The sequence below is a fragment of the Symphalangus syndactylus genome, chromosome X (genome assembly GCF_028878055.3).
Source record: "Symphalangus syndactylus isolate Jambi chromosome X, NHGRI_mSymSyn1-v2.1_pri, whole genome shotgun sequence".
NCBI lineage: Eukaryota > Metazoa > Chordata > Mammalia > Primates > Hylobatidae > Symphalangus > Symphalangus syndactylus.
Genome location: NC_072447.2, coordinates 80,552,074 through 80,566,932, shown reverse-complemented (window position 1 = coordinate 80,566,932; position 14,859 = coordinate 80,552,074). Strand labels below are relative to the sequence as shown.

At 45.8% G+C, this 14,859-nt stretch overlaps 1 protein-coding gene across 2 annotated transcripts in view; it reads left to right on the top strand.

Annotated features, from left to right (window-relative positions):
• LOC129475701 (doublesex- and mab-3-related transcription factor C1) overlaps window positions 1-14,149 on the top strand; it is a 28,579-nt gene extending 14,430 nt beyond the window's left edge. Inside the window, exons 1-7 of one of the 2 annotated variants that reach the window (XM_055267944.2) lie at window positions 6,488-8,285; window positions 10,388-10,545; window positions 10,845-10,903; window positions 11,218-11,351; window positions 12,231-12,291; window positions 12,476-12,623; window positions 13,612-14,149. In XM_055267944.2, the coding sequence (XP_055123919.1) occupies window positions 8,275-8,285; window positions 10,388-10,545; window positions 10,845-10,903; window positions 11,218-11,351; window positions 12,231-12,291; window positions 12,476-12,623; window positions 13,612-13,724 (684 nt within the window). In that variant the 5' untranslated portion in view covers window positions 6,488-8,274 and the 3' untranslated portion in view covers window positions 13,725-14,149. Of the gene's footprint in view, window positions 1-6,487; window positions 8,286-10,387; window positions 10,546-10,844; window positions 10,904-11,217; window positions 11,352-12,230; window positions 12,292-12,475; window positions 12,624-13,611 lie in introns of those variants that run through there. The other variant, XM_055267945.2, reaches the window with a different exon arrangement.
• The last annotated feature ends 710 nt before the right edge of the window (window positions 14,150-14,859 follow it).

Genomic DNA, 14,859 nt, shown 5'->3' with positions numbered 1-14,859 from the left:
TTAGTGCAGACATCATGGAAAACAGTACGGAGGTTTCTCAACAAACTAAAAACAGAGCTACCATATGATCCAACAGTCCCTCAACTGAGTATTTATCCAAAAGAAAGGAAGTCAGTATATCAAAGAAAGATTTGCTTCCCCATGTTTATTGCAGCACTACTCACAATAGCTAAGATACAGAATCAACCTAAGCGTCCGTCGACATGAGTGGATAAAGAAAATGTGGTATCTACGTACAATAGAACATTATTCAGCTACCAGAAACAATGAAGTCCTGTCATTCGAGGCAGCATGAATGAACCTGGAGGATTTTAGGTTAAGTGACACAAGGTAGGCACAGCAAGACAAATACCACACGTTCTCACTCATATGTGGAAGCTGAAGGAAACTGGGCTCATAGAAGTAGAGAGTAGAATTGTGGTTACTAGAGGCTGGGAAGTATAGAGGGGAGGGGAGGATAGAGAGAGGTTGGCTAATGGATACAATATTACAGATCGATAGGAGGAATAAGTTCTAGTGTTCTATAGCACTGTAGGTTGAATATAGTTAACAGTATCATATAGTATATGTTAAGAAAAAGCTGGAGGAGGGGATTTTGAATGTTTCCAGCACAAAGGAATGATAAATGTTTGAGGTGATGGATACCCTAATTACTCTGGTATAGTCATTACACATTGAATAGATGTATCAAAATAACACTCTGTACCTCGTAAATATGCACAACTACTATGTGTCAAATAAAAAAATAAAAGAAAAAAAAAAGAGGACAAATACCACATGATCTCACTCATGTGGAATCCTAAAACTTTTTTTTTTTTTTTGAGTCGGAGCCTGGCTCTGTCGCCCAGGCTGGAGTGCAGTGGCACAATCTCGGCTCACTGCAAGCTCCACCCCCCGGGTTCACGCCATTCTCCTGCCTCAGCCTCTCCGAGTAGCTGGGACTACAGGCGCCCGCCACCACGCCCGGCTAATTTTTTGTATTTTTTAGTAGAGACGGGGTTTCACTGTGGTCTCGATCCCCTGACCTCGTGATCCGCCCGCCTCGGCCTCCCAAAGTGCTGGGATTACAAGCGTGAGCCACCGCGCCCGGCCTTAAAAAGTTGATCTAATAGAAGCAGAGAGTAGAATGATGGTTGCCAGAGGCTGGGGGTGGCGGGGCTTGCGGGGGATACGGCAAGGGAAGATGTTGGTCAAAGAGTACAAAGTTCCAGTTAGGAGCAAGAAGCTTTAGTGATCTATTGCGCAGCGTTTCTAGTTAAAAATAATGTATTACACATTTTTAAACTGCTAAAAGAGTAGATTGTAAACGTTCTCGCCACAAAAGAATGATAGGTAGGTGAGGAGATGGATATGCTAATTAGCTTCGTTTAATCATTCCACATTGTATATACATATATCAAAACATCGTATTGTGCCCCATAAATATATGTAATTATTATTTGCTTTTTTAAATAAAATAAATTTATAGAGACTGCTGCTTCTGGAAAGATGGTGTAGTTGTACATTTCCCTATTCTTCCCACCAGGTACCACTTAAAATTCTAGACACTATATATAAAACAAACACAAGGCTGGAAATGGAGAGAAGAAAGAAGACCAACTGGGGACCTCAGAACGACACGGTGGTGAGTTCCTCGGGTTTTGTTTTTGCCTGATATACCCCAGACTTGGAGCTGAAGAAACCAGCTACTGGGGAATGCCAAAATGCACAGGTAAAACGAAACGAAACGAAACAAAACAAGTGAAGAAACAAAGAAATAAACCTACAAAAGCCTGTTCTTCCTAGCCTGAGGATCAGAAAAGAGGCAGCCAAACAAGACAGAAAATATTTTTCACAATAACTGCTCTACTCCAGTGGAACACCTCAGAAAACTCTGTGGCCCCTTCCCCACTCATGCCAGCAAAGATCTAGTGGGGAGCGTAGACTTCCACATTCATTTCCATGGGCAGAGACGAGGGCCCCTTCGCACTGTCATATCAGCAGGATTATGTGGAGATCTCCAACATATACCCCCACCAGGCCATAAGGAGACGCCCCTCTTTGTCCCTGCTGGGATGATGTCAGGATTTTCACCACCACTCAGCGTTAAGGATGCCACTCAATCCATGGGCTAAAGAGAAAATCTTCCAGATGTAAACCGGGAGAGCCATTATGGAAAACAGTATGAAGGTTCCTCATAAAGTTAAAATAGAACTACCATATGACCTGGCCTTCCCAATTCTGGGACTACATTCAAAAGGTATGAAATCAGCATGTCAAAGAGATATCTGCACTCCCATCTTCACTGCATCACTATTCACAATAGCCAAGATTTACAATGAACCTAAGCGTTCATCAGCGGATTAACGAATAAAGAAAGTGTGGTCTATATACACAATGGAATACTGTTCTGCCATATAAAAGAAGGAAATCATGGCGTTTCCAACAACACACGGCATTTCCATGTGTGGAAGGTGAAAAAGTCGATCTTTTAGAGGTAGCGAGTGGAATGGTGGTTACCAGAGGCTGGAGTTTGGGGGAGTGGGGGAGATGTTGACCAAAGGGTACAAAATTTCAGCTAGACAGGAGGAATAATTTCAAAAGATCTATTCTACACCCTGATGACTATAGTTAATAAGAATATGCTGTGTACTTGAAATTTGCTGAGAGTAGTTTTTAGGTGTTCTCACCACACACAAAAAATGGTAAGTATGTGAGGTAATGCATATGGTAATTACCTTGATTTAGCCATTTCACAGTGTGTGCTTATTATCAAAACATCATGTTGTACACCACAAATATATGCAATATTTATTGGCCAATTTAAATGAAAAGAATACTGAAGACTAAATCTTCCAGGACTTCAGAAAGTGAATTGAACTGAATGGAAATGATTATAAAACATGTCAACATCTGTGGTGCAAAGCTAAAGCATCGCTGAAAGGAAAATTTATGCCACTAAGTGCTTCCATTAGACAAATGGAAAATTATCAAAGCAGTAATCTATGATGTCACCACACTAAACTAGAAAAAGAGGAGCAAAAGAGGCAGAAGGAAGGAAATGTGAAAGATACGTAAAACAATCAATGAAATGGAAACCCGAAAAATAATAGAGAAAATCAATAAATAAAAACCGAGGTCTTTAAGAAGACCAGTAAGACATACACAACTCAATAAAGACTGCAAAAATAAGCCTATGATGATTCACTGCCTTTGTGTATATTTACCGAATGACTTTGATAAGTATAGTTACGAAACTTTTCATATAGTTGACTTTCGGAAGCTAAGCCCTTATGTTTTCAATATGAATCGTACAATGGAAAGAAGAAATAAAAGAAACATCGGACTCTTGATTTAAATCACGACGAAATTTGAATTTTGAACTAGCAGCCAGATCCCTGTCTTTCATCATAGAAACTAGTTTCTGCAATGTCTTTCACAATTAGCTCAATTTCCTTTCTAAGAGGCAGACATGATACCTAAATAACTGCACTATGAGTTCAATTTTTCATGCTACGAGCATGTCTTTGCAAATTGGAAAGTTCTTGGAGACAAAATTTCCCACGATTCATGCAATGCTAAAAGTAAGGTAGTTGAAGTTTTTCAGACTTTGAATCAATTATTCTCCCATACGGTTAGAAAGGTCTTGTGTTACATGGACATTTGAGTGGCGACTTAGGTGAAGGCCTTCTGCGTTTTGTAAAATATTATATATGGTCTCATAATTTTCTGTTATGCGTTATGTAACTGAAATAACAATACCTTTTTACGATGTCTCCACCAAAAATGTGTGTGTGTGTGTGTCTTCTACAAGATCCAAGCCATTTTTTAGTTGGCCAAATTAATAACCTCAGATCCTCTTAATAATTATCACAAACTGCCTTTTTTGCTATTGCTGACCAATTAATTCTAATTTCAGGCAACGAATTTTGTCAATCTGATTAGACTGTTAGAAGGAAAATTCTTATCAAATTCATCATGTATTTGCCTACATTTCTCTTAATATTGTCCAGTTTATTCTCTTTACATTTCTTTCAACAAAACGAATAAACAGCTTGTGCTCTTTCTCTGCCACAGCAAGTGCAACATCAACAACAACGAGGTGGGGGAGGGGGTGAGATGAGCTTTTTTTACATCAAAATGCCCATCCATAAAAGCAGAAATGAATTATAGAATTAGAGAAATCACCGTTTTTTAACCAACAAAGTAACAATCAAATCAGGCAAGAGCCCTGAATGAATACTAAGGCCAAGAGGTAAAATTTTGTGGGAGAGCAGAATATCCGCATGTCATCGAAATATCATGACAGACTACTTATTAATCACAAAGGGAGAGAAGTACCTTCCCAATGTGGTACTCTGTCTGAAAAATACCTTAGTTAAGTGGTAAAACTGATGAATACAAACAGCATCACCGATAACTAGAGAAACTGGCATTAGGGGCCTCCAGATGTGACATAATGTGAACTGCTCATCACCTTCTTAATATTCGTACCCAAACTGTCAAACATAAATATAAACAAGAGGCAAATATCAGGCCAGCCCGTGTTGTGGGACACTTTACAAGACAACAGGCCTCGGCTCTGGAAAAAATGTCATCGTCATGGAAGGTTTAAAAAATTGGTTGGGGTACTGTTTGCAATTAGAGGACACTAAAGAGACATGACAACTATGTGCAGTGTACCATGCTTGACTGGATTGTTGATCCCCCAAAAAGTCTTTCAAAAGGATATTATTGGGACATTTGGTGAAAGTTAAATATGAACTGCATGTGAACTTGGATAATATTACCCCTTCATTGTTACATTTCTTCAACGTGATAACGGCACTGTGGTTTCATAGGAGTACATTCTAGTGTTCAGGAGGTGCATGCTGAAGTAACTGGGTGAAGTGTTTGGAACTGTTATGTGGTTAGGCAAGAAAAAAAAATGACGGAGAGATAAAGCAATGAGATAATGTGAATCTAGGCATAAGATTGTTCATTGTATTACCCCCTCAGCTTTGTGTATTTTCAAAATAAAACGTTGAGGAAAATAGATTCCTCATATTTAGAGTTATGCACTGAAATGTTTACAAATCAAATAAGATACATTAAGATATCCACGTATGATTTTTGTACTTTTTTGATTTCTGATATTTGCTTGAAAATAATCTGGAGGAGGGGGAGAGGAGAGGATATGTATGAAATGTGATTGGCCATGAGTCGTTAATGGTTGCAGTTGGGAGATGGATATTTGGAGGTTCCTTATGTTATCCTCTCTTGTGCTGTCGTTCTCAAAATGCGGTCCCCTACCAGCAGTGTTAGCATCACCGGGAAACGTGTTTGATAAGAAAACTCAGCCGAGCGTGGTGGCTCACGCCTGTAATCCCAGCACTTTGGGAGGCCCAGGCGGGTGGATCACCTGAGGTCAGGAGTTCGAGACCAGCCTGACCAACATGGAGAAACCCTGTCTCTACTGAAAATACAAAATTAACCGGGCGTGGTGGTGAATGCCTGTAATCCCAGCTACTCGGGAGGCTGAGGCAGGAGAATCACTTGAACCCGGGTGGCGGAGTTTGCGGTGAGCCGAGATCGCACCACTGCACTGAAACCTGGGCAACAAGGTTTGTCGAAACTCCGTCAAAAAAAAAAAGAAAAAAGAAAAGAAAAGAAAAGAAAAGAAAAGAAAAGAAAAACAAAAAGCAAAGCAAAGAGAAAAAGCAAAGCAAAGCAAAGAGAAAAAGCAAAGCAAAGCAAAGCAAAGCAAAGCAAACCCTGGGTCCCACCCCAGATCTTGTCGTCTGAGAATATAGATACAGAGCTCAGAAATCTTTGTTTTATCAAGCCCTCTGGGTGATTCTGATGCAAGCTAGTGTTTTAGGACCACTGCTCTAATGTACCATATACAAAACAATTAATACACCATAGCTAAGTTACATTTACTATGGGAGAGGAAAGCTGGTTTGACATTAGCAAAGCTGTAACTGGAAAGGGACCCGAGAGAGGTTTGTGTGTTGCTCATATATTTTGTTGCCTGTTTTAGATACTAATTGCATGTGTATATTTAATTTTTGAAAACTCATTAAGAGGCCTGGCTTGGTGGCTCACATCTATAATCCCAGCACTTTTGTCGGGTGGACTGCTTGGGCCCAGGAGTTCACGATAGCCTGGGCAACATGGAGAAACCTCGTCTCTACAAAATATAGGAAAATTAGCTGGGGATGGTGGCGTGTGCTTGTAGTTCCAAGTACTTGGGAGGCTGAGGCAGGAGGATTGCTTGAGCCCAGGAGGTGGAGGTTGCAGTGAGCCAAGATCACGACACTGCACTTCAGCAGCCTGGGTGACAGAGTGAGGGGCTGCTTTTTGTTTCTTCTTTGTTTACAAATCAAATAAAGAAAGCAACCCAAGGAAGGAAGAAGGAAGGAAGGAAGGAAGGAAGGAAGGAAGGAAGGAAGGGTGGGTGGGAGGGAGGGAGGAAGGAAGCAAGGAAGGAAGGGTGGGTGGAAGGGAGGGAGGAAGGAAGGAAGGAGAAAGAAAAAGAGAGAGAGAAAGGGAGAAAGAAAGAAAGAAAAAGAAAGAAAGAAAGAAAAAAGAAAGAAAGAAAACTGATTAAGATATACATTTATGATTCTTTAACGTTTTGGATTATAAGTTAAACTTTGCTGAAGGTTTTGGAAAAAACCTAGAAGTTACCTAGGCTGGGTATTCTAGAGATAGTGGATTCTCCCATAACTGATCCACAGATTCAGTGAAAATGCAATCCAAATCTGTTACAACCGAGTTCTTGGGAAACTTGAAATTGCATGCTGATTTATGCAGAAGGACAAAAGGCGTAAGACATGCGGGGGTGGAGGTGGTGTGGTGTAGGGAGAGAGGAAGAAGAAAGGAAGGAAGGAAGGAGGAAAGGAAAGAACAGAAAGGAAAGGAAGGGAAGGGAAGGGAAGGGAAAGGAAAGGAAAGGAAAGGAAAGGAAAGGAAAGGAAAGGAAAGGAAAGGAAAAGTTAAGGAAAACACAAGGAAACAATATTAATATGGAAATGCTGGCAGCATTCCTTTTAAAATCCGGAACAACCCAAAGAAGCCCAATTTTGCTGTCGCTATTAGATCTTGTACTAAATTTCCTAGCCAGCGCTGTTAAAAAACAAAGAGCCAACCAACCAAAAAACCAAAAAATACAAACAAAAAACCCCCATAACTTCAATTCTATTTCTACTATGCATAAACTCACAGATAATCCCAGAACGCCTACTATAGAGTTTAGCATGTTGACAGACTTTAAGATCAAGTCACGTTTTTAAAAGTTAAAGGCATTTCTGTAAATTAGATCCAAATAGAAATTGTCCTTTTAAACAGACATCAAGTACAAGAACAGCAACAATCTACAGTATCTTGGAATACATACAATAAATGATGTGCAAGATCTAAATATACAAAAGATGAAACTAAAAACTGAACTGAAAGATTAAAACATTAAGGACCCACGTAAGTGGAGACATCCCAAGTTGATGAACAGGAAGGCTGAGTATTCTACAGATAGTAGATTCTCCCCCTAACTGATCCATAGATTCAGTGAAAATGCAGTCCAAAGCTGTTACGACTGAGTCTGCGGAGACTTGACATTGCATACTAATTCATGCAGAAGGACAAAAAAGCAAAGAATAGCAAAGATGTGTTTGGAGATGATGAACACCATGCAGGGACTTGCCCTAGCAGATGTCAAGATGTATTATGAAGTGAAAAAATTTAAGACAATTTAGTAGTGGTACAGGAATAGACACATTTATCTGTGGAACAGAACAGGGAGTTCATAAACAGAGACACACAAATATGGACGAAAGTGTCTCCAAGCATTGTTCCCTGGGGGTTGCAAAGTCACCACCGACTGGGAAGCCGCGGCATAGAAATACGGATCGATCTTTAATCACATGCTGAATTTTTAAAAGATAAACTACAAAATACCAAGTACATGAGTTAAAAATGCACGCACACAAAATATTTCACACCCAAAGGGAGACTAATCTGGGAAACAAGCCTTGGGGAGCATAAAGCTCAACGATCACTTCAGGATTTCTTGACTGACCTAGCACAGGGAGCAGGAGAAGCTACCGGGAGGTGATGGGGGCGTGACCTCAGAACGTGAGCGTCAAGAGATCTCGAGGTTCATTGGTCGCCAGCCACAGCGGCGGGAGGTCAAAGGCAGCGCAAGAGCTCATGGGCCTTTGTGGCAAGGGCGGGAAGGGAAGCAGAAGCTGGATCTTCCCTCAGACCGTCTGACTGGTTCTGACTTGCTGGAGGCTGAGGCAACCACAGGCTGACATGAGAATTAGGTCCTCGTTCTCCACGCCTCTTATTTCCTCCCACCCTCCTGAGCCAGATTCCCAACCCCTTCCCCTCTCTGCTACCTCAGCAGGGAACCCCCATCTGCTCCTGATGTCCCATCGCACCCTTAGCTCTCCCGGAACCCCTTTTGGGAGGACTCCTTGCTCCAGCCCCCTGAGCCCTGGCCTTTGGCCAATGAGGCAGGACTCATGCATGGGATTGCTTTTGATTCAGAGGTCCGGGAGGGAGTGGATGGATGATTGGGCTTCCTGAGGAAGTGGTGCACTCCAGGGTGGCGGGACTGCGTGTGTGGGGTGGGGTGGGGGTGGGGGGAGATGGTGTGCTCAAGCACAAATGTTGAAGTGTGCAGAGGATTATGGAAGATTTTGAGGAGGCTGTGGAGGGAATGTGTGGGTTTGCGTGAAAGCAGAAAAGGTGTGTCAGTCCAAGAGAAACACTACTGCACTGAGGAGTTCCCTAGTGGCTAGATCAGAACCTGACACTTCATAGGAGGCTCAGCAGGTACCTGCTGAATGAAGAATCAAGGGAATCGGCCGGGCCCAGTGGCTCACGCCTGTAATCCCAGCACTTTGGGAGGCCGAGGCGGGCAGATCACGAGGTCAGGAGATCGAGACCATCCTGGCTAACACGGTGAAACCCCGTCTCTACTAAAAATACAAAAAAATTAGCCGGGCGTGATGACGGGCACCTGTAGTACCAGCTACGCGGGAGGCTGAGGCAGGAGAATGGCGTGAACCCGGGAGGCGGAGCTTGCAGTGAGCCGAGATTGCGCCACTGCACTCCCTCCTGGGCGACAGAGAGAGACTCCGTCTCAAAAAAAAAAAAAAAAAAGAAAAAAAAAAACCACAAAAACTTAGCCAGGCGTGGTGACAGGCACCTGTAATCCCAGCTACTCGGGAGGATGAGGCAGGAGAATCACTTGAACCCGGGAGGCAGAGGTTGCGGTGAGCCGAGATCACACCATCGCACTCCAGCCTGGGTAACAAAAGTGAAACTCCGTCTCCAAAAAAAAAAGAATCAAGGGGATGCATGAAGGGATGCATGAAATTAGTAACTGAAAGAGGGCCAGGGATCCAGGAGAACAATATGATTTCATGGGATACTAGAGGGAAATCAGCCCAAAGGGGGAGCAAGGGAATAATTAAGTGTAAGGTGGAGTACAAGGAAAAAATTCAGCATGAATCAGCATGAAATGTGAGGGGAAAATTGAATACAGGGCATAGAAGAGACTGACAGTGGAATTGAGTGGTGGTGGCACAAAATCCTGTGTGGGGAGTGAATGAATGCAGGAGGTTCGGAAGAGAATTGGTGAAGTGGACGCCAGGAATAATACTTGGGTTTGGCAGAGTGCAGGATGATACACAAGAAGGGGGTGTAGTAATGGTGGAAGAGGGCACGGGAGTGCATGTGCATGCCTGAAAGTGGGGTCTATGGTGAAGTGACGGTAAGCGAGGAGAATAATGACTGCATTGAATGGGTATGGGATCCATTCCAAGAGTTTCTTGGGAAGGGGCTATGTGTGAGTGGGGCTTCTGGGAAGGAGGCAACATGAGCAAGGAGGTCGCAGTGAAGGCTGGCGAAAACCAGGGGAGAAGAAGGGGAGGGAAGGCAATCTGATTCCAGCGGTGAGAAGGATGCAGAAGGAGCATTCAGCCACCTCAGATAGGGTTTTCCAAGGGCAGAGGAAGTACGCTGGGGGTAGGGGATCATGTGGCCATTCTGACCTCCGCTCCTGACCCTAGAAGCGTGGATCCCATGTGTCTGAACCTCCATTTCCCTATGGATGTACTGAGGACAAATAAATACCTGCTGCACCCTGCTGCCGCTCTAACTCTGAATGCACCACAGGGCGTCAGACTGGAGCCCCATGGGGGACTGAACTTGGCCCCAGAAGAGCTATAGGTTGCTGTGACCGCTGCCACAACCACGGTATCACTGCCCAAATCAGGGGCCACAAGCATTTCTGCCTCTTCCAGGCCTGCGAGTGTCACAACTGTGCCCTCTTCTCATGAGTATGGTGTCTGAGATGCGGGGGGGCCAGACCTCCTCTAAATGGGACTAATCTTAGCCCTGCAATCCTTTACTTCAGAGAACGCCTCAGGGTCTTGCCTGCTGTGAGTGCCTTGAAGAGGGAGCAGCAGGCACGATCAAAGAGACACCTGGCTCAAGGACCAATAAGGAGTATGGCTGCCCCTCCCAAAGCTCCCATCCGTGTCAGGAATTTGACCATCAGAGCAGGAGTCCTCAGTGAGTGTTTCTGGCAAGGGAGGGAGCCAGAGTTTGGGTGGAGGAAGCATGAGTAGTTCTGTCACCAGTCCTGTCACAGAATTGCAGTGCGACCTGGGGCAAGTTGCTCCCTGGACCTTAGTGTGCCCAGGTGCAAAATGTCACCAATGTTATCTACCAAGTGTTTGTAGGGAGGAGAGAGCTGGGGGACAGGGGAATCGAAGAGCTCCATGGTGAGATGAGACCTGAGACTGGAGGTGGGGTGAAGTGGGGTGGGATTGGGGGAAAGACTCACCAAAGCTGTTCCTGGTCTTTCACAGCTGGGAAGGAGAACAACATGCTGCAGCCCGAGACCCACATCTTCACAGCCCCGGAGGAGGTAAGGAGAGTCGGTGACCAGTCGGGTAGGCTCCCACCCAGGCACTGTCCAGACATCTTTCACTGTGTCCCAAGGACATGGGTTTCATCTCCAATCCTATCACCAGCTCACCATGTGACCTTGGGAAATATCACTTCTCCTCCCTGGGCCTCAGTTTCCCCAGTTGCAGAATGAAAGGCAAGACTGCCTGGTCTTCAAGGTCTTCAGAGCTCTGACATTCTAGGCTCCTATCCTCGTCCTAAAACATGTCCACACCTCCTCTCTCCATGGCCGGCCTGGTACCTGACTGCAACCTGTGCTCTCTGTCCCCGCAGGGGAGCTCCCAAGGGGCTCTGCTGCTTGGCCAGGCCCCAGAACCTTTGTCTCTGCCCTGTACTCCAGCGACCTTGGAGCAGCAACTGCTTTCTCCTTCTGGGGATCCCCACAGGGCCCCTGCCCTGCCCAGCATGTGAGTAGCGTGAGGACCATGGAGCAGGTTGTGTCTTGTGTGCCTAACCTTGTCCTTGATGCCATGGGAGATGGAAGAGGAAGAGGGGGAGGAGGAGGAGGAGAAGGTGGAGGGGGACGAGGAGGTGGGAGAGGAGGAGGAGGAGGAGGAGGAGGAGGAGGAGGAGAAGGAGGAGGAGGGCAAGGCAGCATCTAATACTAACGGGCAAGGACAGGGCTCTCCTAGCTTTGCTATTTTCTATTTGTGAGACTTTGGACAAGTGATTTTATGTGTCTGAACCTCCATTTCCCTATGGCGGTACTGAGGACAATATTCTATACCCATAGCATTGAAAAGAGAACTGGCACAAGGCCTGCCACATAGTAGGGCTTCGACAAATGGGGGTTGTTATGCCACATGAAACAGGTGGATGGGGTAGAAGGTCCTGCTGAAAGGTGGGGTCCGTGCTGGCGAGGGCCACAGAGGCCCAGGGCAAAGCCCAGAGGCCGTCAGAGAAAGCTTCCTGGAGACCCTTCAAGACCCATGGGGACTGGGCAATATGGAAGTGAGAATCAGTCCCCGAACAGGGACAGTAATCACATCTCTCCAGGTGTTTTGCAAATTAAAACACAGACACCTGTAATTTCCCGTGATTTTCACCATTGCCCTGGGAGGCAAGAGCTGGTAGGAATAAGCGTCCCTGTCAGGAAAAAGAGGTATGGAAAAGAAACCTGGCCAAGCAGGAGCAGGGACTTGCCCCAGCCACAATGACTAATGGTCCAGCAGGCATTGGGATTCTCACATCCAGATACTGCAAAATCCTGCCCCTCTTTCTGTCTACTGGTAGTATGTGTCCGCCAGCGGATTTAATCCCCTGGCCTCTCCTTTCCTTGTTTCTAGATGCTCAACTCTGATCCTCCAGCCCTGTGCCACCCTTGACCCTCTTCTACTGCAGCCACAGGTCCTGGGAAAGTAGTGGGGTCCAGAACGCTGGGACGGGCGGAGTTTAGTGGATGGGAAGAGCAGAAGGCCTTGGTGGGGGTGGGGGAGGAGGTTGAGGGAACAGGGGGCTGAAGGGGCACTTGTCGTATTGGGAAGAGGTGTAGCTTCCCAGTGCCTATTCTCTCACGCGCTTTCCTTTGCAGGTCCCCAAAGTCTCTGACCAGGCTTTGGTTTCTGCCCACTCAGAGTGGCAGCGGAAGCTGGAGGCCGCTGAGGCTCTGCTGACTCTGAGAAACTCTGTCCAGGCCCCTCCTGACTCCATCTCCCTGCACCAGCCTTGCAACCCACCAGGTAGCCTGCTCCCTGAAAGGAGAACACAGGGTGGGAATAGCTGGGGAATGGGGGTCGTTGTGGTAAGCAGGTTCTAACTGAAAAATCAGAGTCAGTAAGTTGAATCTCCTTGGGGCCAGGCACCCAAGCTCCTCAGTATGACTCCCGAGATGGTGGTTGAGGGCTGTTTAGTGAATCTTCGGTTTATTGAGCTTTGTGCGCAACAGCAAGCGTTCAGTGCCCTGATGTCAAGAAAGAAGGAAGCTGAGGCCCTGAGAGTCGCAGGGACTTGCCCTCTCTGATATGCGTGCAGCGTGTCAAGTGGAAGAACTGGCCCTCTTGACTTTCTATGCTCAGGGTCTATGCTCAGCCCCCTGTGGCCTACTGTGGTCTGGGGAGGACATACAGAGGTGATAAGGGGCTTGGTCTGGAAGGAGGTCTGGTCTCTGCCTTCCGGGAGCTTCCAATCTAGATGTGGAGCCTGGATGCCCTTGCAAGCTGTGTTTTGTGGCCAGATTTTAACGATGTGCCCAGAGAGGAGGGGCTGGAGGAGCTCCGAGGGGGGGATAAACAACTGGGGAGGCTGGGAGGTAAGGCTAGGCATTCCCAGGTCCAAACGGTGAACGGAGCATGGCGTGCCAGTGAAGAAACACCCCTGGAGGGACTGCTGGAACAGAAAGGGATGAGGCTGGAGAGGATACCAATCACAGAGCTCTGACAGGTCAGGCTGAGGAGGCTGGACCAGCAACTGTGGGTAGTGAGGAGCCAGGGAACGTTTTCTGAGCTGGGGAGAAGAATTTCAGAGACCCTGAGCTTGACAAAAAGAGTTGTGGTGGCTTTGATGGAAGGATTGGGGGAGGCAAGATGGGAGATGGGGAAATCAGAGAGGAAGAGGTCTATGCAACAGTCCAGGTGACAAATCTTTGGTTGGGCGGGACGCATAAAAAGAGTAGATCTGGAAGGGGATGTGGATGTGACCTGGCTCTGGCCCCTTCCTTTCTGTCCACAGCTCCTGCTGGAGATAAAGGATTCCAGCCTCCCAGCCCCTCTCTCCGCCCCAGGCCAGCCAGCTCCATCTCGCTGCCTATTGGACATCTGGGGTGCATCTCCCTCTTGAGCTAGGAACCCAGAGGAGGAGGCCTCAATAGAGCACTGCCTATTTGGTATCCAGTTTCTGAATGTGCAAAATGGTTAACGTCCAAAACGCTTAACATCTTTTTTTAAAGCCTTCAGGTGTTTTATAAGCTTTTTATTATATGGGGCAATTCCTTGGCTGAGGGTGGATATTCTTGTACCTCTATTCCTTACTCTTTTGGATGCTGGGGCCTTTTTCTGTCTCATAAAGACAGGATTGTGCAATCTAAGTTGATCAGTCTCTCAGTGGGGTTCTGTGTGAGTTCATATGCCAGAGTTTTTATTCGTCTTGTGATTGCTGACATACCTGTGCACCCATGTGTACACCCATGCATGTGGAAACATGAAGATGTTTTCACTTTGTGTCTAGGTTTATGTACGTGAACAAATAATAAACTGTTGTTGTTATAAGGCACTGTGATGTACGGGTTGTTTGTTACCACAGTGTAACCCAGACTATCGCGACTCTAACCGATTTGTTCAATTCATGTTTCAAAGTGAGAATCACCTTATCCAATAACTGGGATTTCCTAACATGGCTAGATAAGAAAATGGTAGAAGAGAAAGAGTAGGATATTTATTCATTGAGCAATTAAGTACCTACCCTCTGCCTGGCATAGACTGTTTCCAGTTGCCCAGAGGGCCATAAGTGGCAATGCCTGTAGGATCAAGCAGATCATGTAAATGAGTAGAGCAGGCCCGATGGGCTCTGGCCAAACTGACGGTGTATGCTCTGCGTAAGTGGGCAGCTGCTGCTTGGCTCCAGGCAATTGTTGCCATGCAGGGATAGCGACTCATGCTGGCCAAATTGACTGTTTTTTCAAGAGAAGATGGAATTCTAGATTTCTACATAAAATCACTCGACTTGTAAACGTTGGCTCGGGTTTCTTCTTTAAGCCCTATATCTGGGCCAAACCAGACTCCCATGAAGGACAGTTTTGGCCAATGGAAATGCCAGTTTTATTCTAGACCAATGTGAATTTTACAGTGGGGGAAACTGAGGCCAATCAGAACAAGAAGAATCAAACAGGGGAAATGAGTTAGACTCAGACCCTATTTTTGAAGGGCCCATGAAATATGAGGAAGCATCACTACCTTTTATTTATTCTGTGCTCACCGCACT